Source organism: Danaus plexippus, chromosome 27, assembly GCF_018135715.1.
Source record: "Danaus plexippus chromosome 27, MEX_DaPlex, whole genome shotgun sequence".
Lineage (NCBI taxonomy): Eukaryota > Metazoa > Arthropoda > Insecta > Lepidoptera > Nymphalidae > Danaus > Danaus plexippus.
The window spans coordinates 3782912-3808850 of record NC_083555.1 but is presented as its reverse complement, the minus strand read 5'-3'; the positions used below and the strand labels follow the sequence as shown (position 1 = coordinate 3808850).

General features: G+C 30.2%; 2 protein-coding genes across 3 annotated transcripts in view; both read right to left on the bottom strand.

The window, feature by feature from the left end:
* Positions 1 to 15976, bottom strand: part of LOC116775706 (ribosomal protein S6 kinase alpha-4-like) — a 44839-nt gene extending 28863 nt beyond the window's left edge. Inside the window, exons 1-2 of one of the 2 annotated variants that reach the window (XM_061525192.1) lie at positions 14772 to 15976; positions 5835 to 5903 (exon numbers count right to left, since the gene is read on the bottom strand). In XM_061525192.1, coding sequence (XP_061381176.1) covers positions 5835 to 5903; positions 14772 to 15384 — 682 coding nt within the window. In that variant the 5' untranslated portion in view covers positions 15385 to 15976. Of the gene's footprint in view, positions 1 to 5834; positions 5904 to 10200; positions 11275 to 14771 lie in introns of those variants that run through there. The other variant, XM_061525194.1, reaches the window with a different exon arrangement.
* Positions 15977 to 16604: 628 nt separating this feature from the next.
* Positions 16605 to 25519, bottom strand: LOC116775625 (CCAAT/enhancer-binding protein zeta). Its single transcript, XM_032668546.2, has 20 exons — positions 25259 to 25519; positions 25049 to 25157; positions 24803 to 24903; positions 24640 to 24727; positions 23870 to 24043; positions 23413 to 23522; positions 23022 to 23167; positions 22551 to 22686; positions 21656 to 21861; positions 21224 to 21488; positions 20649 to 20808; positions 20360 to 20532; positions 19890 to 20025; positions 19485 to 19658; positions 19255 to 19339; positions 18556 to 18671; positions 17775 to 17888; positions 17563 to 17631; positions 17133 to 17216; positions 16605 to 16979 (listed from the first exon to the last, which is right to left on the bottom strand). The coding sequence occupies exons 1-20, from the start codon at positions 25415 to 25417 to the stop codon at positions 16648 to 16650; spliced, it is 2937 nt and encodes a 978-aa protein (XP_032524437.2). The 5' UTR covers positions 25418 to 25519; the 3' UTR covers positions 16605 to 16647.
* Positions 25520 to 25939: the final 420 nt, after the last annotated feature.

The following is a 25939-nucleotide window of genomic DNA, read 5'->3' as shown; positions in this document are numbered from 1 at the left end:
TTCGGAAATATTAACTTCATTTCAATGTTATAGTTTACACACATAGCTGTGTTGTATCTATTTAAAAAGTATATATGAATCCATTGATAGCGTTTTATAGATTAAATTATTTATTATAAATATAAATGTAATTTCAAAATGTACAATGTAATGTAAAAATCCATTAAAATACACGAGCAAAGCAAGAGGAACATACATAATATGATATTTCTGAATACGGACTTGTCGAAGGAGACGAGAATTTAAAAAAAAATATAATGCCTAGTACAATATCGAGGGTACACAACCCCGCGGGCAACATCTGTCAACGCACCTGGTGACTGTACGGGCGTTATGTGTGTGTGGATGTCTGTTACACTACACGTCGCGACCGGGGAGGCTGCTGAATGTGAGCAAAGTCGGATGATTCGGTATAGTGAATTATTACAACTATATTTTGAACGGGAATCTCTCTCAAAACCACCGGATCGTTACAACAAGTGGCCTATGCGTGTTTCTTTATAACGACGCACACACGATTAGTTTCATCTAAATATGTTCAGTGGTTTTTAAAAACAAACACATCATGTTCTCTCTACATCACAAACCAGTCCTTAAGTTATTCACCATAAAGAATATAATTGATTAGCAGTGCACAAGTAAAGTTTGGAGACACACTAAACTGTTATATGTAAGACTATTACTGCTTGATTCACTAATAAATGATCTCAATGAGGATATGACGTCATTAACTTTAACTGTCATATAAACATACATATATAGAAATATGTCCCACTTTACCTAATTTTATTAGACATTTAAATAGATTAATTTTCTTAAAAAATACACTGCACATTATATATATATATTATTTAATAAATTTCCAAAAGGGCACATAAGCTGATGGCATGTCCATCTATAGATTACTTTAAATTATACACGTACTGTGATAATAAGAAAGATATCGTAAATAAAATTAATAAACGAGACATACTCAGTTCATTCTGATGTCGGTTAAAGTTACAATATTAGGATACGCCAGGTCAGGTACTCCACACGCCTGTATAATTCCATTGGAGTGAGATGGATGATCAGAAAAGAGAGAGAAAGAGATAGAATCCATTCGGAAGGTTTCGTCAGCGTTCGTAAATATCATACAACTGTTTTAAACAGTTAGGTAGTCATAATGTCCTCTTAACAGCTATTAATTAATAGTTTCATTATATTAATACATTGGCATAGTCATAGACCGCAGCCTTATTGCATAATAAATTAAAAAAAAAAAACAGATAAGTACATTACTGTAGTGAGTACTGAATTTTTTTTAATGGAACAATCATGAATGATTTCATTATTAACCAAACTTTAAGAAAAAAAAACCACAGATTGATTATAAAACGGTGACAACAGTACCAGGTGATAATAAAATCGAGGCGTTCTAAGGACGGGTAACGACCGGGCACCGCTACGCGCCAGTTTTCGGGGGTCGATGACCCGACGCGGCGGATCTTCACTCCGATATACCCATGATGCCCTAGTACCCTCGTCAGAATTAAATAGTTTTTTGAACAATTTTTTAATATGAACAAAAATTTTTTAAGAAAGCAATTGTATACAGATTTAATTATTAACAAATAGTTTCTACACGTCTGATGAAAACATTACAGTACATATGTTATAAACTACGACCAAACATATTTCAAACTATACAATACACGCGACTCCGTCTGCGTTTTTGGGACATTATAAACAAATTTTTCGTATATACAAGAAAACAAATATCATTGAAGATATAAAAATATCTTAATAGTATAATAACTTTATAAATTTATTATACAGAACCTATTATATTTTCAAGTCGGTTAAGAACATACCATACGTGAATCTAACAGGCAAATCATTATGACATATATAATATTATTCAATCAGATTCAGTTAACCCTCTCAATAGTTTCAATATTTTTTTTTTTATTTTAATGGTGGCGAAAAAAAAGGGACTTGATGCTATTTTATAAACGGAGACAAGATTTTAATTTTTAATAATATACATATGTATATATAGAAAAAATTGTTTTGAAATTGGAATGTATGTACGGCGTTTAGTTTAGGAGTAAGAGGACAAATCAACATACATGTAACACAGGTTATTACTCCGGAAACTTGCAAGTAAAATTGATTCATTGTTTTGTTTTTTTATTCATATAAAAAAAGGCTTACGCGAAATAAAAAGTATTGTATGTGACAGTCAATAACAGAAATCAGTATCTTAATTCGTATAATTACTCAAGTCAGGCTAAGGCTTATATATATGTGTGTGTGTGTGTGTGTGTGTGTTTTAGTATATATGCTAACAAACTTATCTATGTACTTTTATATTTAAATACCGCAACAGATAGTATATACATATAAATTATGAAATAAATTATCTGTTTCCCCATCCTTATGGATGGTTTTCATTTGCGAGTCTAAAGCCATATTCTTACATGTGACGAGCGGAGTCGGCGGCCAAAGCTAAATAGGATTTGTGGTCGGAACAGAATACGTCGACGTTACAGTTATATCGTACGTGAACTAACTCACGCACACACAACAGGATGTTGAGTTAGATACTGACAGTTTGAACGTATGTCATTCATAGAAAACGTTCAAACTGTTACAGGCGTGTAACGATCAACGAGACATCACACTAAGGACACGTAGCCGGGGAGCGAAACTAGTTTTAATATTGCATAGCGGATGTGAAATTGACATTACAGGTTTCAAATCGTTTTACATAACATACTAGTATTTGCCAGCAATTTCGTCCGCGTGGACCTTGGTATTAGGATCGGAGAGAAATAAAGAGCGTGTTTAAGAAATACATATAGTAACCTCCTTAGTGTGTTATGTCACCTCATACCCAACACAACTGTTAGGCCTTGATTCTGAGTAAACTACGCGGATTTTCAAGATAACTTATAGCCTATGTCTTATTTCAATCTCTCAGCTACATATGTGTAAGGTTTCAATTAAATCCGTTCAGTAGTTTTCGCACGAAAGAGCAACATACATCAATCGTGTTCCTGTTTATTATAATATCAGTAGGAAGTATGGTCCTTCGTATAAAAAACTCTGTATTTAAGAATAGCAAAAATTCATATTAAATTAATAGTATCCAACATCAAATGAAACGAAATCTCTAAAGATTTGGAACAAATTCAATTTATAGATCTGGTGTGATTTTCATATTGTTATCAGGAACGAGTAAAAAGTAACTATGTACTACTTACAGGGCTATATATTTAATGAAAGATCTATATTGCAAGGTTCTTAATAATATTTAGGTCCCTTGGGTCCTTTTCTGTAAGTACATCTTTCTAGGAAAAATATTCAGATAAGTGAGTATATAACTATATCATAATTTATTTAACGCAAAAAAAAAATACAACTTTTCTTTGTTTTCCACAAAAAATCATCAATAACAAGCCAAAGTATAAAATGCTAGACACATTTTAATAAAACTTTATTATTGTGCAATTGAAATATAAGATTAATGCTTATTATGAAATAAATGATTATTTCGTATTAACGTTGTTATAATCTCTAATTATCATGTCACAGTAACTGAGCACCCTCCTTTAACTATAGTAGTTAGCTATGATAGTTAAAAGTTAGCAGTTAGAAAAAAAAACAAGGTTCAAAGAACGGCAGGTAACGTATTGCGTGGAACAGTACTCTTGAGTTTTTTTGTACCCAAGCTCGCTAACTTCCTGTTATAAATGGGGATTTTCATTTAAGAAAAACCTCAACTTATCTAGTTTTAACTTAAGTATTATGCTGTTAATGCTACAGCGGTCGTGTTTGCGAAACGGCTGCGTCGATTATGATGGAACTTTCAACGGTAAATGGAGAAGTAAATGATACATCATATCGTTTCAACAAATATATATACTAGCTATGGGCCCGGTTTCCACGTCGCTAATAAACGTATCCCGTAATCTGGTAAAGTTTTCTTAATATATCGAATATTAAAAATAGTAAAAATTTATTTCATGCGAACAAAAAGTTCTTTAGATTAGAGCGTACAAACAAACAAACACTTAGTTTTGACAATATTAGTACAGTTACTAATGCATATATTATAATGCCACAAAATCTGTAATAGCTAACACAGCATCCGATAAGAGATTAGGATCGATCAGTAAGATAATCAAATGGTTTGATACATCTAATTATCATTAATTGATAACACTGATGCACCTGGAATTTCCAGCAGTACTGGGTTCAATTCCAGCTCGTACAAATATTTTTTCATTTCATACATATTTATTAACAACAACGCGAAACTTCAATATGAAAATCATTATAGCCATGTTATATTTAATTCGTTACCATTATATATAATATATTATAATAGCAAACACCACAAGTTAACCGACTCCGAACAAGGAAATGTAATAAAAAAATAATGTTCATAAAATGGACATAGAACGATCAGGCATGGATATTCTTTGCCATTACTCAAATATCTTCATATAAAACACTTGCTCAACCGTTATATTAATTATAAACATAACAAATTGTATCTTAACCAACTTCGTTAGCGAGGTATTATGGTTTCTGATACATAATAAAACACGAGCCAAATAAAAAGTCTTCCACTTCTTAGCGAACCCCCGTGGGGATAAATTTCATCATGGCCGGTGCTTTCCACGAGTCGCGTAAACAAAAGGTTATTTAAAATAATTTTGTTGGTTTCTTTGAATGTTTACAAAACGACGGAACGGAAACGTATGAAGAATTAGATCGTATTACTCTGTAATACGGTTTATAATTAAAAAACAGCGATAAACACACTGACTTACTCACCGATTCGTTATATTAGTTATATATAGGTATATATATTGAGAGCATAAGGCTAACCAAGAGACCTTCCGCTCGGAAACACCTCTTAACAGCTTATCTCAACGCCGGATATCTTTAGTACAATACTTTTAAAAATAACCCACATATAGGAGAGGAAAAAAAACACACACAAGCTATACCCTAGCCGCCCGGATTCCCCCGCGCACGTGATAGGTTAATAACCTCACTGGGTGAGTGCTTCAACGTCAACTGAGACATCAAATAGTTTAGGAATGTACATAAGGCTTAACGTGAGCTACAAATTAATGTAGGGGCTCGAGGTTAGTAAAGAAATTTATATATATATATATATATATGATTAAATTTAACTGTCGACTACTTAAATTCGTGTACACTGATCATATATACGTGATAGCACTTGTAGTGCAGGACATTATCAATACAGCCTTGAACAACGTTTAGAGAGTAAAACAAATTGGGTGCACCTAATATTATTGAATTACAATCAAAACTAATCATATATATTTCTTTTCATTGTTTCATGATAATATATTTTTCATTTGTCATATATCACCATACATACATACATACATACATATATATACACATATATATGTTTTGCTTGGGTTGCTAAATGAGAAGGCAGCAACATATTTAATGTTGCTTCCTTAAGTATGCAGACTAAAAATTTTTTTTTTAATTTAACTGCCTTTTTTTTACCAGAAATAAAAATACGTTCATTCATATTATAAGTTCTTCAGTTATTTTGTGATTTCACCTTAGGTTTTTTTTGACCGGAAATATTTTATATATATAATAATTAAAAATATCCCATGATTTTTTTACACATTTAAACTATATAGATTTTAATTTGATAGATTTAGGTTCATAGCAAGCATTATGTTACTATATTATAAGGTTAGTAGGTTTTGTTTGGTCATGTAGTAGACACACACACATACATATCATGTAAATCATATATGAAAAATTTAATATATATAAAAACTCACCGCCAGTGCCTAAAACTTTGAGCAAGTCAAAATGTGAGATGTCCACTTTGGATGCACTGTTCAAATTAACTGAAACAAAATACGTCACATTAATTACATACATTTAAATTACGCATATGTACGTCTATATGTTCCCTCTGATATTCGGGTTAGAGGTTTAAGGAGATCAACCATCTTACAGGCAGTATTACAGGAAAAAAATATTATATAATCATATATATATATATACATATATATTATATCAGACATAAAAAATCTTAACTATAAAGACAAAACTATATAAGAATAGCTGTTCTGTTTGTTGTTGTATAGTGATGTATTCTATGACAGATGTCGTTTGCATATTAAGAGTTGATAGTAACAAACTCAAAGGTCCAACGACCCAATGGTCTAAACGATGTTGACATTCAAAGTATATTTTACAAATGTATGAGAAAAGATTACATTTGATAAAAATAAGCAATCCTATGATAGGTTCTCCTCAATGTATATCTGTCTGTTAGATTAATATAGCTACTAAACTAAGAGATGGCACTATAAAAATATATATATATATATATATGTATATTTTCTATATAAGAATAGTTATGTGAATTCTATATTTCAAGTACACTTATTATTTAATCTCAAATCAATTGTTACCTTATCTGAAACTTGACTCAAATTTTAAACACGCATTATATAAAAACACTTAATCAATTAAGTCATTAATTATTAAATGTAGCATGATTCAAGACCAAAGTAATTTTGCATAAAAAAATTATAACTTCATATATACAGATGATTTTATTTTTAAATTGGTTGAAAATTAAAAATAATTCAGGCTATCCCTAACCTAAGTTTCACAGAATTTTCGAGATAATGAGATTTTTCAGGCTTATATAGTAATTATTTGTTCATATAACGTAACAAATTATATTATGAAGGTCAAAGAAAATTTAAGAAAGTGGAATGTTGAAAAACATATATATATATATATATACATTACGAGAATATATTGTAATAAAATAGCTTTTTATCAATATCAATAAATCATTTGTATACATTAATGGAAAAATCCATCATAATTAAGAATACTTGCATATTTCCTGAATCATAAGTAATCTGTCACCAATTTTATTTTTTTACAAAAAAACAAAATGTTTACAGATTAATAAATATATAATAATTAAAAAAATTACAAATCTTTTTTATATATATATATTTAATTATACTAAAGCAACATATACATGTATATAATCTCGAACGCTCTTGTAAACACGTCAGTGACGTTTCGAGAGATACAGTTTGGCCGCAAAATATATCTTAATATATATATATATAAGGTATATCTGATAAATAACTTAGTCAGCATTATGTATAAAAATCAGTCAGTTTTGTTATAAGCACATATCTAAAACTTTGTCTACCTTCACATACAACCAAAATGACTTACAATTTTTTGAACCCTCACTCATAAAGACTATTGTTATATTTTTGACGTCCACGTCTTCCGCTCTCAAACAGATTTCGATGCTATTTTTTTCATTTAAAAGCTAATACCCTTGAATTTATTCTTAGCTATCTCTAATTAATTATTTTCCTTGATAACGTAACACAGTTTTCGCGTACGATTGATAACTCGATCAAATGCCTGCCACGTATCATCGTTACACAACATTTAAAGGGTAAGTCCGTTTTTATATTAAATTTTTTTTTACATACTCGTGAAACTAAAAAGGTTAAATTGATCAGTAATTTAGTAATAAATTAATTAATTAGCAATTATTTCGTTAATTGATATTAATTAATTAGGAACATTTAAATTCTTCATTAACTTGGTATAAATATTTAAATCGTGAGTCAATGTATATAATATTAAAACAAACAAGACTCCTTAAAAAAATATTTTTCTTGTGAATCATTTTTTCCATCATTTCGTTCTCATCTCGCTGATTTAATATTACATAATAAATTTATAGTATTTTATTACGTTTTTTTTTTAGAAAATTGTACTTGTAAATGGTGATTAGTTCGCTAAATTAATGAAAAACACCAAATTCTTCACTATTTGTCATAATATATATATATATATATATATATATCTATATATAATTACTAATTGCTATAACATCCTGTCAAAGGATTTTGTAGACCATTTTAATTTATCTCAAAATGAAAATCTGTGTAATGGCAACATATAGTAAATAACTGTTTTAATAAAGATTAAAAGTGTTTTCAGATAATAATTACTGATGTTTGTGGACAATACGTTTACCGATATAAGAAGCAAGGAGACACCTCACAGATTATTGTGGTTTACACTTATATGTTCAACAATTTTATAAACATAGTTAGTTCAGCTTGTTATTATTTGAAATAGAATTTAAATGCTAGCAAAAAATTTAATTCTGATTGCATAATATCCCCAATTTAGGATACATGGAATTTTGTCAGTTAAAAACAATATAATATATAATAGTAGCTTTCTATATTAACCATAATAAAACAATTGATGTAATGCATGTCTCCACATTGACAGCGTTATTTTGGTTAATACAGAAATCGAGATAAATTTTTGGATGATGGACCAAATGACATGTTTAGGGATTGACATAACAATATATATATATATATAGTAATTTTTTTAGTCAAAACTATCTTATAATTGATTAATTCTCATCAATATTATAAAAAATGTACACTAAATTTCATTTCCATAATATATTATATTATATATATTTTTACATTTAATTCAATGTAATCTATTGATTATTTTTTTGTATTCTGTAAATAAACGGATGTCTTATTAATCAATATCACATAATATATGTATTGAAAATATTTTTTCTAGTTATTACAAGAGGAAGATACATTAAATATATATAATATAGGTGATTGGGAAGCAAATAACTTTTTAATATAACAAAATGGACATTTAAATTTATATGTTCAGAAAACTAACTTCAATGTAAACAACACATTTAATAATGCCTATAAAATATTAATTAATTATACTAAGTTACTGATAATTTTCGTAAACAAAAATGTTTATACTTTATTTGACAGTTTTTTTGTTAAATTAATTATGTAGAATATCTATATACATCTTGTTCAGTCATAAAATTAATATATGACCACAAAAATTAATTAATTTGTATGTCATGAGTGTGTTTTTTTAAATATATTCTACGATAATCATATATATGTTCTGTATGTTGATATTTTTTAAATTCTAATGTATATAATCTGTAGCATAATTTAAGTATATTTTATCTGTTCTTAGACATTTAATAGTCTTGCAGTATTGTTATAAAAGAGCATTGTTTTATTAATTTCAAACACTCTGATCCTATTATATATATGTATATAGCAATTACTGTATATATACCTAATGCTTTATATATATATGTATGTATATGTTTTCATGTCATTAGCATTTTTGTGATATTATTTTAATATCTCTAAAGAAACGATAATTATCTTCATATATTCATCAATTTTGTGTACACATAAATATAAAAATAATCTCAGAAACTACAAATCACATTGCATTTTATATTATCATAATTTAAATTTATATATATATATATATTTAAATATAATTTTCTTGTGTAGATTGTATTAAAGATCTTACATGGATATCTTGGAGATAAAATATGTGTAAGATAATAAGGTGTGAGACATTTTTTGAATGTATTAAAAATAAGTCTCACTGATAAGTGATGTAATGTTGTGTTCCGTACAATCACTGCTTAAGCTCTAATACTCAAGTATTTTTATTTATATTGCAATAAATATATATCTGAATAATATTTCATTATATATATATATACACACCTATATATATGTGTGTGTGTGTGTGTCTGTGTGTGTGTGTGCTGTAGAATAATTATTGCATAACATAAAAACAATCTTTCCTCTATTCAGACACAGCCTAGACACACTGTGGATAACTACTTAAAAAATAGCTACCAAAAGTACAAATTTACTTATTTTAGTGTCCAGTTAGAAACTTGTTACGGCTTAAAAACTACAAATATATATATATATATAGTACTATTATTATTATTAGACATTAAAATGCCAAGAATTACAGTAAGTATAAATAATTTTAAATTTTTAACAAAATTCAAAGTATAAGTTTTGTTTATTCATAAATTTAACTTGAAAAAGATTTTAATACAAAATTATTTAAATAATGAAACCTATAATTTAAATAATTTTGTATATATCTTTGGACTATTATTATCTTTCAACTTGTGTGCATACCAAGTATATATGTTTGACAAGCGAAATAGATTGAATATTATATTTTACTGTTGTGGTAAAGGTAATCAAAAAGTTCTTTACGTTTTTTTCAAGTTTATTTAACATGTGTACCAACCTTTTCCTCTTTTCCTAATCTTACTGGCCTCAACGAGGTTCCAGTCGATAGAATCTCTAGCCGGAGGTGGGACTGTGCTTCCGATCAACTCAACAGAACTACTCCGCTTGCTGGGACCAGCAACCGGAGCCAGTTCATCGGCCTTATCTTTCACATTCACTGTATACTCAACAATTTCAACACTTTTGTCTATATGGATGTGACCATTCACAGGCTGATCGGATTTAAATTTCTTTGGGGGCACCTTCTTCTTGTGACTATGCCGATGTTTATGTTTGGTGGAGTGTGAGGAGTTCCTGGAACTGACGGGCGAAGGGCACCCGCACTCCATGCTGCCCTCCTGGTCGCTACCTTCGTAATATCCCGACTCGTGCTCTGGTTTCTTGTCAGGCAGACTCATCTCTGCAGTCGCCATGGTTCAATCACTCAACACCATGTAGACCAGACACCACAGCAGACTGCGCTAGCGAGTACCGTTGTTTAGTTTGAATTGTTTCAAATGTATCGAAAGTAAACACGACACGTAATATAATTCGCGACCATACTCAAACCTGCAGTGGACTTGTGCAAAGTTCAAGTGACTCCAGTCTGCAGAGGGCGCCGCTGCGACAATATCCGACCGATTTAAAAATCCAATATAACTGTACTGTGTATAACCGAGGGGGCGCCTACGTGATTCCACCACGTCAATGTCACTCGCAGCTACTTCGCATCGGTGAAATGTCAAATTTATATTCACTTTATTACGTTGCTTTCTTGTGTTTAAAAATGATCACAGCCTAGTTCCTAGTCTCATATGGTGTCTTCCACGACAATCCGAATGCTTGTTTCGTATAAAAGGATCACTACACTAGCGTTACAGTCCGTTAAACACTTCAAACAATTTGTATTATGTATGTTTCACTAACACTAAAATGTTTGGTTTGCCTAAAAAATCTACCCTAAACACTATGTATATAAATTAAAAAATGCTTGCGCGAATGACGCTCCACTCGGCGCGATAAAGTAACTAAACTGAATTCGAGAAACGCAAAATAGAAACCGTGCGACGTGCGAGAGGCGCTGCCCCCACTACGATACGATTTACGAGGCCAGACAGTATATGACAGAAATACAGATAAAACATAGCTTTCAGTTATTTATCATAAAATATATTTATTTGACAATCATTTTTGTAGAATATACGAAAAAAATATAATTTTTTAAAAAGTCAAGTTTAAGGAAACTATTTTTAAATGATCGTTTATACTTATTATTTTATTTGAACATGTCCTTTAAAATAGTCGACGGACGTCTTTTTTTTTACTTATCGTTGAACACTACAGCTCTGAACTATTTAAAGAACCCCCATTATAACAATCGTTATCTCTCCTGTGTACTACAAAGTCACCGTTTCATGGACGTAAACAAAACGAGACAGAAATATCGCTTATCTATCGAATAGAAAGAGACAGGCTATGCAAGAGCATAACGAAAGCCCAAACTACTCGCATCTCTTTCTATATTCTTTGAAGAGTTCGAATTAAAAAAGGGATTGAAGTATTGTATTCAATATCACCTATGATAATAATTGTACATTATTTATAAACTTGTTGCTATAATATTGGAAGTTGCCTTGGAAGTTAAATAGGCGATACTCATTGTTGGTCGATGAGGAAAACATTTTTTTTTTCTAATGGAACTTATTAAACAGTCACTTGTTTGTGCTTTTCAACTTCTTTCGTCATTAGGCAATAGGCATGTTGATTTCGTAAAGTGTAATATCGATACTTTACCGCTGTTGGAAACGAAATGGAAAACAAAAGTAATTCTGGTAATCACCATATACTTTAATTAGGTAATAGCAAGTATTATTTTCTAGGAAATGTTTGTTTATGAACGTCTATGACTCATAATGATTTTATTGTTGTTTTAGTGATTTTCAAAGACTCCGTATCTAAGAAGTCTTAATGAAAGTGTTATGTAAGTAGTGCTTAAAATGGCCACGAACAAACTGAAGAATTAACTGAGTTGTGTTAATTTTAATCAAGTAATCCAATACAAAAAAAAATGTATCATCGATATTTAGAGTTTCTTAATTCAAACATTTTTTTAGTATATTTCCATGATAGACATCGTTCTTACATTGAGACTGGGTCGATTTTTGGCTCGTAGGAATGCTTCCCGTCAAATAATCAACATAATTATTAGGTAAATCTCAAATATAAAGTTCATATAAAAATTAAAAATAATTTAACATACTCGCCTTTTATAATTTCTAATTCTATTCGTGATATTTTAATTAAATACGAAATATTTGAAATATCTTATCAAGGCTAGTACTAGTTATTATTTCTAGTTTAGCTACTTAAAAAGCTAAAAATACATAAAAAATAATCCGTTTACGATGCATGACATATATAACTCAAAGTGAAAATAATCTATCACTCGATAAATTTTTAAAGCACGTGTAAATCATAACGAAATTGAACAGCTGTGATTTTAAACAGCGCCAACGCCATTTTGAATTCGCGTCAAGAAACCGTTAGCACAGATAACTTTAATTAGCGAATTTTTAACTTTGTTCTTATTATTATGAAAACTATATTCAATTGTTTTGTGTTAATAAATTATAAATATCTCATGATTATCATATAAAAGGTTTTTATCTCATTCGTGTTTATTAGAAATATAACCAATATATTCAAAAGTGAATATTAGACATAAAAGCACTCACTCACTCACTTACATATATAATTTGATTGTACGTTAATTGTTTTAGTTATAAAACGTCTGTCCCAGTTTTCATATTTCTGTTACTCAAGTCTTTGTATTGTTAAAATGTGACAGTGAAAGTTTATTAGCTGCAATGATTTGTAGATTTCATTTATTATCTGTGTCTATTTAATAACATATCCTTGTTAAATAATTTCTATAGTTGATTCTGAATTAAATCTCATTGAAATGTTATCATGTTGAATATTTTAAAGTATGTTGTCACGAATGAACAGAGAAAATACCCCTAATAATGAACTATTTGTAATGTCATATAAAACTAAATATTATTTTGAACATTCGATTTTTAAGTCTATTGACATTGAACTATTATTTATTTTCAATAATAATAATCATACAGAGCATAATTATAATACGATAACTAATTGGATTTATCATATAAAGAGAATCTAGGTTACATACAATTTGTGTTCAAAGCCTTAATTTTTGCATCCAACATGTTATAAGGTTTTGTAACATGAGAAAAAATCTGCATAGTCTTAGATGGTAACGAATACGAGATGATAAACTTTGATGCGGAAGAAACCTTCGCCCTCGAAAGCGGCACGTATCGTTATATTGAACGAGATATATGTTTGATTGTTTAATGTTATTGTATATATAAGAATGTAGAGACTAATCTTATCGCACGTTCACAGTTTATATTCTAGAAAATTCACGTATCGATGGTTCCGGGGCTTGATAAATAATTAATGTATAAAAATATATTAAATTAAAATTTAATGTATGGAACGGATATTGGCTGTATAGTATATGCTGACAACAAAAACCTTTTTTCTTTGTGTTGTTCACAAATATTATATTAGTTACGAAAATATCAAGAATTTCGTAACAAATATTTCTCAAATATCGCCTTAATAGAATTCCGTGTGACCATGCAGTTAATTAGTATACAGAAATAGCATGTTGTGTGAAATATATAACTTCTGAGATATTTCTTAAGGGTACTTTTTATATATATGCTATAAATTTATTTACATTGAAAAAAAAACATTGTTTCGATATTAACATCGATTGAGTTTATCCAATTCTTGACTTCGGTACCGAACACGATACAAGGATGCTGCGGAACAGACACAGATATTCAAGATAGCTGCATCCAATTTCATAATATAAATGCGAGGCGATGCTAATCACAATTTTGTAGACGTAATTTGTTGCACCTTGACTGACCTCTGTTGGTTCAAAATTAAAAGTATCTAATCGAATCTTTGTCACGTCAAAACTGATTTAACAAAAAAAAAATAGGTATTTAAGTTGACTAAATAACCAAATTACTCATGAATTGCTATATTGTACATATATATTTGGAAAATCCAATGATTAAAATTTAATTATTAGACAATAACTAGTGCAGATTCAATGGGCGCGGCCCCGATGTAGGTCTAGCGCTATTGTGGTCAAGGTTCGAACCTCGCTCCCGTGAACTAGCTGGCTTCTATTTAATAACATTTAAGGAAGGAAATTAACCATTCATAACATATAAAACATTTATATAACAATAGCGAAATTATAATTATCTGTACTGTGAAAACAATTTCGATAATGTTTTTACATAACAGATATATAACTTCCGTATTCAATACATATATAAACAGATATTCATGATTTTAAAATCGTTTCATGTCATTGTGACAGACGCTCTTTTCCCGCTCTTTTTATTAAGTCCCTCTAAACGTTATAATGTCAACGTCATGATTCATACGACTTAAAACAAAGTAAATCTCATCCTGAAATAAAAAAATAATACATTTAAATCATATTATATTAGAGAAACATACAGATGGGTCGCTTACCGTATTCGATTTGGTGTCGGACGGTGTTAGCCTTGACAATAACTGGGGTTTCTTTATACATTTTGGGATCTTTTTCCTCAAAGCCAGCGTTTGTTTCGTCGTCAGAATCTTCGAAGTTATTCTCGCCGAAGAAGTTAAAATCAATCGCCGCTCTCTTCATAGTCGGAGTGGAACTTTTCGCAAAATCCACTTCGAACTGAAGCATTTTCGCGGGAGACATAATGTCGGCTACCGAAGACGGCTTAAGAAAACCATCGTCTATATTCTTTGTTAATGATAGTTTTAATAATGATTTATTTGTTTTTACATCTTCAGCTCTTTTAGGCGTTTCCTGAAGTGGAGGTTCTGACTGTGTTAAATCTTTGTTAGTCTCGATGGGTGTATTACAAGGTGTGAGTGTGTCTATAACTAAATTATTCGCGTCACTATCAACCGACGTCTTCCTGTCGCATATAGTAACGTTTTCGCCAATTACGGATATGTAATCTAAACTCATACGGAATGTATCGTCTGGTAAATCCAAGCTTTCAGACATAAATAGCTGGTTGGAGCTCGACGTTGACGCGCTACGCGTCGTGTCCCCAGTTTCTTTTAGGATTTGAGAGGACTCCATATTTATTTATATCATGAATAATACGCGACAAGGTAATCCGATATCTGGCATAACATAAAACAAGATGTACCGTGTTCTATATGGTCGGTATTCAATAATGCCCTTGAAATTATCTAGCTAATCGATAAGCGCAAGAATTTCACATCACTGCTCAATTTACACACACATGTGTATCTAGAATCGCGCTTGTGTGCGCCTGTGAACTGTCAAACTCGTTTCGGCGCCTTAATTTTCTATGAAGCGATTGAATTAGATCCAAGATGGAGACACGAACAATAGTATAGAAAGAGAAAATCCAATTGGAATGCTTATTTCATTGCATTGTCACATAGGAATATGGTAATCTCATAAAACAACTTTATCGCGCCATAGGTCCGGCTATAAATAGCTTACAATCGCCACTTGCACTGATTTTTGCCCGCTCTTTTTGTTCATTCACAAACAAGGTACAACGTAAATATGTTCAATATGTCAACAAATCACAATATTACTCTTTCTATACAGAACACTGCTTATTTTAGATGTAAATGTATGTATCTAATATGAGAAGCCGCGCTCTACCGCGCTTCACGAGACAACTGCATGACGTACTAATGTCAACAAACAAACTATCGCCATCGAAGTAGTCTGTTCTTCTTGTGTGATATCTCTCGAGTAAATTTGTCGAACCATAACACACCAATTACAAAAAACAAGCTTTACGATCCCACTTTGTGACATATTAATTCATTATTAATGAAAAATCACATCATTTTGTTTGAATAACATGTTTAAATTCTAGCGTCCGGCTCAAAATTGCTTGCATATCATTTGACGTTTCAAAACAACACCTGTTGGGTGCACTGTACATGCTAGCAACTGTCAAACGTGTCTTGAACAATTATTAAATGAACCTTATATACGTGTAATAAGATTTAATTTCGTTTAAAACATTTAACGCAGCATAGAATACGCAGCGCCACCTGTAATACTCTATATGTCAAGGTCGCAGTAATAGATTTTTCGAAGCTAGCCCTAGCCCTGTACTGTTCAGGTACACATTCAGGTATTACATTATGGCTTTTATAAAACTTTTAATTAAACAGGGCTTAGATGAACCTGTTAATTTAAATTACAAATGTCTAATGAGTCATTATTGCATATATATATGTAATTATTCTATTTTAAGGTAAATATGGATCCAATAAGAAGTCATTATATTTAATTAGAAAAAAAACGAGTACAAGACGAGTGTTTATTATTTATTCGCAACACATGTAACAATTATTTTGTTTTCTTCTTCTTTCCGCCGGCGCTGTCAGTTTTTCCGCCTTTTCGTTTCCCGCCAATATTTTTATCAGCCATTTTTGTGCCTTTGACATTTTTGTTATTTTTGCTATTGAATTTTTTGCCCTTGCTCTTATGTCCCAATATCTTCTTATTGTATCCTTTGATCCATCTATCGCGTTTTTCCTCCCAAGCTAGTTGTTTTGTGCTTGAATTGTCTGTGTTTGATACCGCTTGGCTTGAACCTTGTTTTTTATTCGCAGCCGTCTCTTCTAGAAGCGTCGAGAACTCTTCGGCCGATGCAAACAGTGACCCAAGATTTTCGTGACCTATTTTTAAACATATTTAAATTTAAGGTTATACTTATAGCTAACTTAGTTAGCTCTTGCGTTTTAAGTAACTATTGTAATTTTCTACTGGACTAACTAAAATAATATATGCATGTGTTATTTGCTTGTTTTCATACAATAAGTAGGCATTACCTTTTAATTTAATAGCATCCTTTTTGGACTTCTTTCCTGGTATATCTATCTGATCTTCTTCTTCGCTGTCTTCTAACATAAGTTCTGAACAGAAAATAGGAGATTATAGAGAAACAATGAATACTGAGGTAAATTTACTTTAATTGTATTGTATGATGATATTTTGTTTAATATTTTGTACAAAAAAGTCAAATTACTAACTAGAGAATTATTTTTATTAATATATAAACACTGTCTCTATTTAATGTCTATTATATATATATTAGTTTCAAATTAAAAATTTAACATATGTCATAAAAAATTCTTAGTATGACTAGGTACATATTGCCAACCTAAATATAACTAACACAACATTTATAAACAATATAAAATAATTAAAATTCACATATTAAATTATTAACGAATAGCAACCGTATATTGCATGTATTACCGTCCTCGTCTCCAGATAGTACTGGCTCATCTTCATCACCGGATATATTGAGTTCGCCATCGCTATCATCTAAAATAAAAACTACATAGATTATACTTGTGTCTAAAAATTTATAAAGATTATATATACATGTATGGTATAAGCAAGATGAATTTGCCTTTAATGTATTTACATTATGTTGTTAGTACATTATTTATAGGACAATACTTTACCGTCTTCATCTTGATCATCGCTCATCACTTCATCTTTGTCATCATCAACTTTCTTCGATCGTTTCTGTTTACTCGACTCCAATTCACCCAAATAATCTAATTCCTCATCGGATTCTGAAAATTTTTATCACATTATAATCAACACTGATTAAATATTTTCTTATACAGAATTATGATATGTTGAATGTATAGAAATTTAAGAAATGATTGACTTTTGGAATTAAAATCTCTTAATGCTTTTAGATACAAGTAACATATATTATTTGTCATTAAAAAAAATATATATTAAGTAAGTGTGAGATTTAATAATTTAAACTAATAATAAAAAAATAATATATTGAAAGAAAGGGATATTTATTTATTAATTTCTTTATCTATATGATAGTTTATTATTATATTTATCATATTGTGGCGTCTTTAGAAGTCTTATTTTAGTTATAGATATACAGACAGAGAATAGAGTTTCCAAAATATTATATATATATATAATTATATATTAATATATATATTGTAGCAATATGTGAGGATAGGAGGGGGCGAACTACATATAAGCAGTTGTCAGAGTAGATCAGGACTTATTTGTTTGTAATGAGAGTTAGTGTGATAGACTAATCGATTGTGTGTTTAAATCTTTCTTTCGTGTTATTTTCAGATTACATTTCTCGTTTTAAATCTAGATAGTTGAAAATTATTAATTTTATATCATTTATAGTTTTGTTTAAATTTAATAAATTCATTGTACTGAATATTGTTTTTCAGAAAGTCAATATATTTTACCGACCCTGTGCTTTGGTTCCAGTGACTGAATCCAAATAAGTCTCAAAATCTTCGCTGGTCACCGAGTCGTTGTCACTCTCCTCATCACTATCAGCAGCCGCTCGGCGCTTTTGAAGGAAACTGGAACAAAGTTAAGATATATTAATTTATGCTCTCTGCTATACTATTATAGATAATCTTGCTAGGCTAATACTAAAAGATTTAGATTTAACTTAGTAAGGGACTAAATAGGGACTTTTTTTTATGAGATCTAAGATTTTCGCGAGTTTTTTTGATTTAAATGAAACTAGTATTTTTCGGATAAACTACGCGTGATTTATTTTTCTAAAAAACTACATAATCCCGACGTTTCGGTTACTTTTCAGCAACCGTGATCACGGGCGGACGAGATGTGAGAGTCTAAATCACGCGTAGTTTATCCGATAAATACTAGTTTCATTTAAATGACTTTTTTTTTATTTAAATCATAAATCTACATAGAAAGCACTAGAAAGAAAACTCTCCTAAATTTAATAAAATGTATTAAAACTAATCATAACCAGTTTTCATCAAAACTGAAGCATTTTTCATGGAGCTAAAAAAAGATTAACTACACATTAGTTGTAGGTGTATCAGAATAGTTCCATCCATTTAATGTCCAACACTCAGACATTTTAATGAATACTATTAATTTTATTTTAACTGATAAAGAAAATGTTCTCACTCATATAGGAATCTTTCATCGACAGGAATTTTCTTGACATCCTCATTCAAATATGCCGATGAATTGACAGCGATACTTCTGATGCCTGCAAATAAAATTATTTATAGCCTCCTTTATTATGTGGGTAGATTTATAATAGTAACTGATTACAGCTAGTCATATGTACATTAATTATGATACCCTATATAACCGAAGGCAGTGCTGGTGATGAAAAATCATTGCTAAAATACCTTTAGCTGTATAATTCTTTCTAACAGCGAACTTCGGATGTGACCCCTTAACCTTTTTGACCTCCCCATCAGTGACCTCGGCACGTTTCTTTGGATTCTTGAACACGAATCTATCCAGGAAACGGATGCCGGAAAAGTCCTTCAAAGGGTCACCGCCGTATTGGATTATTTGATCTGTGGACATAGATAACAAGTTGACATAATTATAAATGATTAAGATTTTTGATTTTACTTACATTTTTTTGGTTGCTAATTATCTTTGGCTTATTCAACAAAAAAAAAATAGAAATATGAATCAAATCTTTTTTAATTTTGATATGTCTAGTCCCTTTAAATTTTTTTTTAATTCCAATGTTGGCCGGACAGAATATTTCCCAACATATATATTATAAAAAAATGACATACTATTCAGTAATTTTTCAGCAAACATCTTGACACTCGGATGATGATGTTTCATCAGCATAGTCAGTTCAGCCATCGCCGTCAGGTGTGCTCCGGTGAAACGAGGGTCACGGCACAGTGGACTATAACTGGTTATCGTCTGAAAGAAAATATTTTTTCATTAGAAATTAATTACAACAATATCACTATTAATATGTGCTGTTGAAATCCTTATTCTTTAGGGAACACACGTTTAATCTGAACTTAAATTAAAAACTTCGGAACGCACCCTAAGTGACGTTAAATTGATGACATTTGTTTAGTTCAATTTTACGCAGGAAAGTAGTAGTAGTAGTTTTAGTTAAAAACTCTTTAAGGCAGTTAACTATACAGTACATTTTTAAGACAGGTACATTTATGAAATGATATATATATATATATATATATATATATATATGTATGTACGTAGTTATAATATACTATTTGTAACTAACCTTTCCAATATTAATAGCTTTCTTCAACTGTTTCTCAACGTCTTTTTCTTGGACATCTTTCTTGTCAACTCTAGCATGAAACCACCCAGTCACAGAGTTCGTATTCCTCTTCTTAGGCTTTATGTTACCTTCATCGTCTATTTTGAGGTCAACATATGTCTCTTCTTCATCATCTGTAATATTTTGATTAAAATTACTTTCATTCTAGGTTCTGAGAACTGGATATATATGTATATAGATCTTATGTTTTTTAACAAATTTATATAAGACATATAATTCTATAACTAACCCATTAATAAATCTTTCTTATCTCCTATTAAGAGATCAATTTTTTTCTGTTTGACATTTTCCTCGACATCTTCCTTACTCTCGTCTAATTCAACTTCTGAATGCATTAATTCTTCTGGATTTTCATCATTATTTTTAGTTTCATTTTCTTCTTTAATTTCCTGGTAGAAGATTTTAGACTATAGTATGATAAAAATATAAATATTTTACCTCTTTTAATTTACCTACTGAGGTATAATTAGGTTTAAAAGTATTTAAACTATGGCAATATGCTGTATGAATGTTTCTTATTCTTATAAACAGAAACTACTGAACGGATTTTAGTAAAACTTTTCAGTAATGTACCTTTTGTATCAAATTAATGTATGGAACTGTTAATTTATACAAAAAATTCCTAAAAACACAGCATGGTACAAATTTGTATCTTGTATAAAGTCACGTGTCACAGACGATGGATAGCGCTGTTAGATTAATTACCAAACATTATTAATGACTCTCTAAACAACATTCTTAAGTCACCGATTAATGACAGTTATTTATAATTAGTACCTATATTTACATATTATATATATATACCTCTTTAATCTCAGTAAAGACCAGTTTTACAGCCTCTCTCTTATCATCACTCTTCAATACTTGCGAGATGAGGAAGAGCATTCCGCAAGCCTGGCCAGGGCTCATGTAGCAGGACAACTGTAATAATCTCTTGATGAATGACGTCACCCGGTCTATATCCTTGTCCTGCTTCAACGACTTGTATATGAGAGAGAAGAACAATGCAGAGTGGGTAGTATTGAATATATTGGAATTTGTCAGTTTCCGGTACAAGGCTGTGTAGTATCTGAAACATAAGGTTATATTATGAGTTGACAAATCCTAATAAATTCTTATCACAATGATATATATGTGAAAGTATAAAAAATATATTACTTTATCCTACTTTTAAAATATTTTTATAACACTATTTAATTTTTTTAATATATGTATATATATTTAAAATCTCCGTACCTGTCAGATGTCCCTTTGTTAGCATCACTGATGTGATACAGCAAGGCCAGTGCATGTATCGCCACGTTGATGTTGGCCAGGTGGACCAGTCTGTGCACAGCGTCTACATGCTGGGAGGCCTCAACCAACCGCTCCCTGTCAGCAAAGGGATAGGCTCGCTTCACACCCGTCAGGATAGCTGACATGAGACGAGAATCTATTTCACCCTGATAAAATTATATTTATACTATACATACTTATACAATTACTTTGTTATTGGTTCAGATTAAATATATATATATATTTAGGGAACACACATTTAATTTGAACCGAACCTTTAAATTCCTGAACGCAACCGAAGTGACGTTTGAGTGATGACATTTGTTTTGTTCACTTTTACGCGGGAAAGTATCTGTCTAAGTTATTTGTGTGTTTGTATATTAAATTTTATTAAAGGTCTATTGGTTTAAGGTAATAATTAGTTTGTTCTGGTTAAGAGTTTATTTGTTATTTAAAAGTACTGGCTTTAAGAGAAAACTAAATTTTTTAATGATTTAGTTAGAATACTAAATATATATAATTCTATATGCTGACTGTTACATTATAAACACTGCTTACTGAATGCATAAGGATAATACAGTACATATAGCAAAGCCTAATTATTATTTTCTTATATCCGTCTGTTTGTGCTGTCTGACCTCTTAAACGGCTGCACCGATTTTGATTGACCTTAACTGAGGTTATTCTTAAATCAATAGTTTATAAATATTCAATTACAATCCATAGTTAAAAAAAACCGTCATATTATCATGGCTTCCTATAGATAAGGACATAGAAACTCCTTGCATGATATGACTTAAAAACACAAATGTTTACATATAGTACTAAATAACATATGTATGTATACATATATTACCTTCTTGATAGAAGCCTTGAAGAATGAGAAGTATATTCTGATCAAGTTCTCAGCTATCCGACTGTCATCCTTACCAAGGAAGAACTGGTTCAAGAAACACACTCCATAGTATTGAGCGCGTGGGGATATGTTTGATCTGTAATATACATATACTATGTTAATATACTTAATTAGTTTACTTACTTAACTGAACTGTGTATACATATGCTGGTTTGTATGAAAAATATATTTCTATGTTACTTTATATTATGTTACATTATTGTACCATTATAACTTTAAATTATGAGTATTTTTGATATACTATTTAATGTTTGTTAAATTAAATATCTTAATAAGTACATGACCATACATAGTATATGTCTTTTAAAATATTCTAAACATAATACCAGTTTGATATAAAAATATTATAAGTCTGGTATCAAACTATGACATTATTTGACAAACCTCATTCTACAGGCTGATAAAGTTTACCTGAACAACATTTTCTCTATCTCAGCTAAAACAACAGATTTCATATTCGGATGGTTGTATAGAAGTTGACAGAGATGGTAGATCACTTTCGATGCCACCGTTTGGCTCGGATCGCCGAGTTTATTTATTATATTAGTTAGGAGCATCTGAAAAACAATTGAATATATATATATTTACATATATTATTAATGTCAATGGATATTCATTAATAACTATATACATACAAAACATAATATATGTACTCTTATTGTCTGTGTATTAAATACTTAAAGAATTTTTCTCTGTATAGTAGAAAAGCTTGGGTTAAACCATATTTAATTATTTCTAAGATATATGTATAGGTGCGACATATATATGTGTGTGTGTGTGTCAGTATGTTAGTTTTCTCTACCTTTTCTCTCTCCGGATGATGCATCAAGAGGTAAGACATGGCACTGATAGACTTTTCCTTATTAGCGTCCACTGTGTCATGAGCAAACTTGTTTAATGCTTCCACATAAGCTGCAAGGATTACCAAGATCAGTATCTAGTTATATATGCACGAATTAAAAATTAAAATTTCGTTTTTTCTAGAAATTTCTACAAATATGCGTGATTATGGATCTTTCATTAGAAAAAAATATATATATTCATGTTTTTTTTTACATTTAAATCATAATTATATTATTCACTGGCTAATGTTACAGACATCATCAACAATCCATAGTGAAATGAATTAAAAAAGATTGTGTGTATGTGAGTTGGCCTAACAACACATGCTGTTTATAAAGATAATTGTTTTAAAAACTTAATATATATACAGCAACAAATAATATAAGAAAATATAATCTACGTATTGTAATACTTACTTCCGTACAACTCTTTAAGTTGATCTTCATAGTACCATAGTTTTAGAACATTCCGTCTTGCCTGTTTGTTGCCCGATGTGATTTCATCGATGACATGTAGAGGATGCTGCTGGAAGGTGCGCAGCTTGGTGTCAGGGATGAGCAGCTCTGATACTAACAGTTCCGATACAGCATCTGTCATATATATATGCTTGGTCGGTATTGTTAAATTATATGTCAAGCGTAACTTAGGTCGATCACTTTATTATATGAGGTTCTGTCAATCAGTCCTGCTCTTTAGCAATACACATATTACGAGTTTTATTGAGTTATTATGAGGAAGGGATGTCAATTTGGAAACAGGAAAGCTATGGAATAATCTACACTGTACCGATATTCCATCAATTCTCCCGATGAAATGTCAGTACACTGAAAAGACTTTATCTACGACTACATATTTAAACATGTCTTGCATCAAAGATTGCTCGATAGAGATGAAATAAAATCTTGTTCTTCATACTACACTGCTTATCATCATCAATTAAAAGTCTAGAATAATTACATGATATAAAGGGTTTTCCTAATTTTTATATTAACTTACATAGTGAGAACATTCTTTCAAAATAATAGACATATTTTGTTTAAGTTGTCACTAACAAACATAAAAAACAGAGATTTCATTAAAAGTTTGTAATTGATATTTTTCCCAAAAAAAAAAACATTTACCTACTTTTACACTTTAAAGTTACTCCTAAGTAAGCTTTTTCCTATATTTTGAAGTGTTATCTCACCTATTATAACTATGCCATCCTTCTTCTTAGCTGGCTTCACATTATTGATTAAATTCCTCAATGCCGTCAAATTATACAGCGGATTGTCCTGAAATATTGAAAATATAATTAAAATGAATTCTCAGAAACACAATGATCGGATGAAATAGTCTGAATATTTAACCTGTATTAGTATTGTTGCTGCGGCCACTCTGTCTCCAATTGTACCTTTGGTTAATAGTGTACGAGCCCACTGTTGGTCGGATGAACCACTTTTACTTGATTCTAGAAAGCATAACTACACTTTGATTTACATCCCTTGTAAATAAAGAGGATGTTAATTGTGTTTTGGTCTTAAACCTAAACGTTAATAATTAAATCTATTAAACAAAGTCATAATGTATCATTATTTTATAATAAATAAGCATACTTGTTTCATAAGCTAATGTGTCACCATGTAGAGCACTACTCGCTTCTTTACGGAGTTCTTCAATTTTTTCTTGCGTTATCGATCCTTGTGTCGAAGGCTCTTCTGGTAGCTGCGCAATATTTAATAATTTATCAGATGTAATTACAGTTAATACTTACTTTGGAGTTACCAATATAGCAAGGAACAGATAAAGGAAATCCTGAAACGAACCTGCTGATACCATTTCTTTTTGTCCGCGTATTCTAGAGTATCAGCGAAATGTTTTGCTATACCATAACCTTTTTTTTCATCAGCATTTTTATCAACTTTACCGTAATTCGTATACGCTTCGTCCACTAAAATGTTCTCTTCGAATCTTTTGTGCTTCATTTTGTTTTATTTTAGTTTCTATTGAACAAAAATATTTTAATCATACGTTAGAAGCACGTGAATGAGCACAACTTTATTCAACATACACAAAATAAACTTTTATCCGTCAAGTTTGACGTTTACTTCTGACAGACGGCAAGTAGTACCTATCTACAACATTTTTGATTTAATGTTTTTATGAACTAACACTAAGCATCCACGGTTATTCTATTACTTGTTCTTATATTGAGAAAATATGAAATAACAAGTCGGAAAAAATATTTCAAATTATATTAAAATATTATTATAATTATTTCACCTGCATCAGTACACATTAAAGTTTTACCAAACGTGATTAGTGAAAACCTTAATTCTTCTTGCTCCTATTTTTATCTCATTAATGAATTAATTATTATTATTTTCAATGTTTCCGTAATAAAATTATAAGATACTACATAAAAAAATCCTTAAAATTTACTTCTTTATAATTTAATAAAAACCATATGTTTCGTTTTTTGGAGTATTATAAAATTTTCTTTTATT

Bases quoted from the DNA above. Each gene is read 5' to 3' on its own strand.
- LOC116775625 (XM_032668546.2), bottom strand. From the start codon at position 25,417: ATGAAGCACAAAAGATTCGAAGAGAACATTTTAGTGGACGAAGCGTAT. The intron at 24,728-24,802 runs GTTAAATATTCA...TCAATATTTCAG, and splicing joins CAGCAACAATACTAATACAG to GACAATCCGCTGTATAATTT. The intron at 19,340-19,484 runs GTATTTTAGCAA...TTTTATTTGCAG, and splicing joins AAAGAATTATACAGCTAAAG to GCATCAGAAGTATCGCTGTC.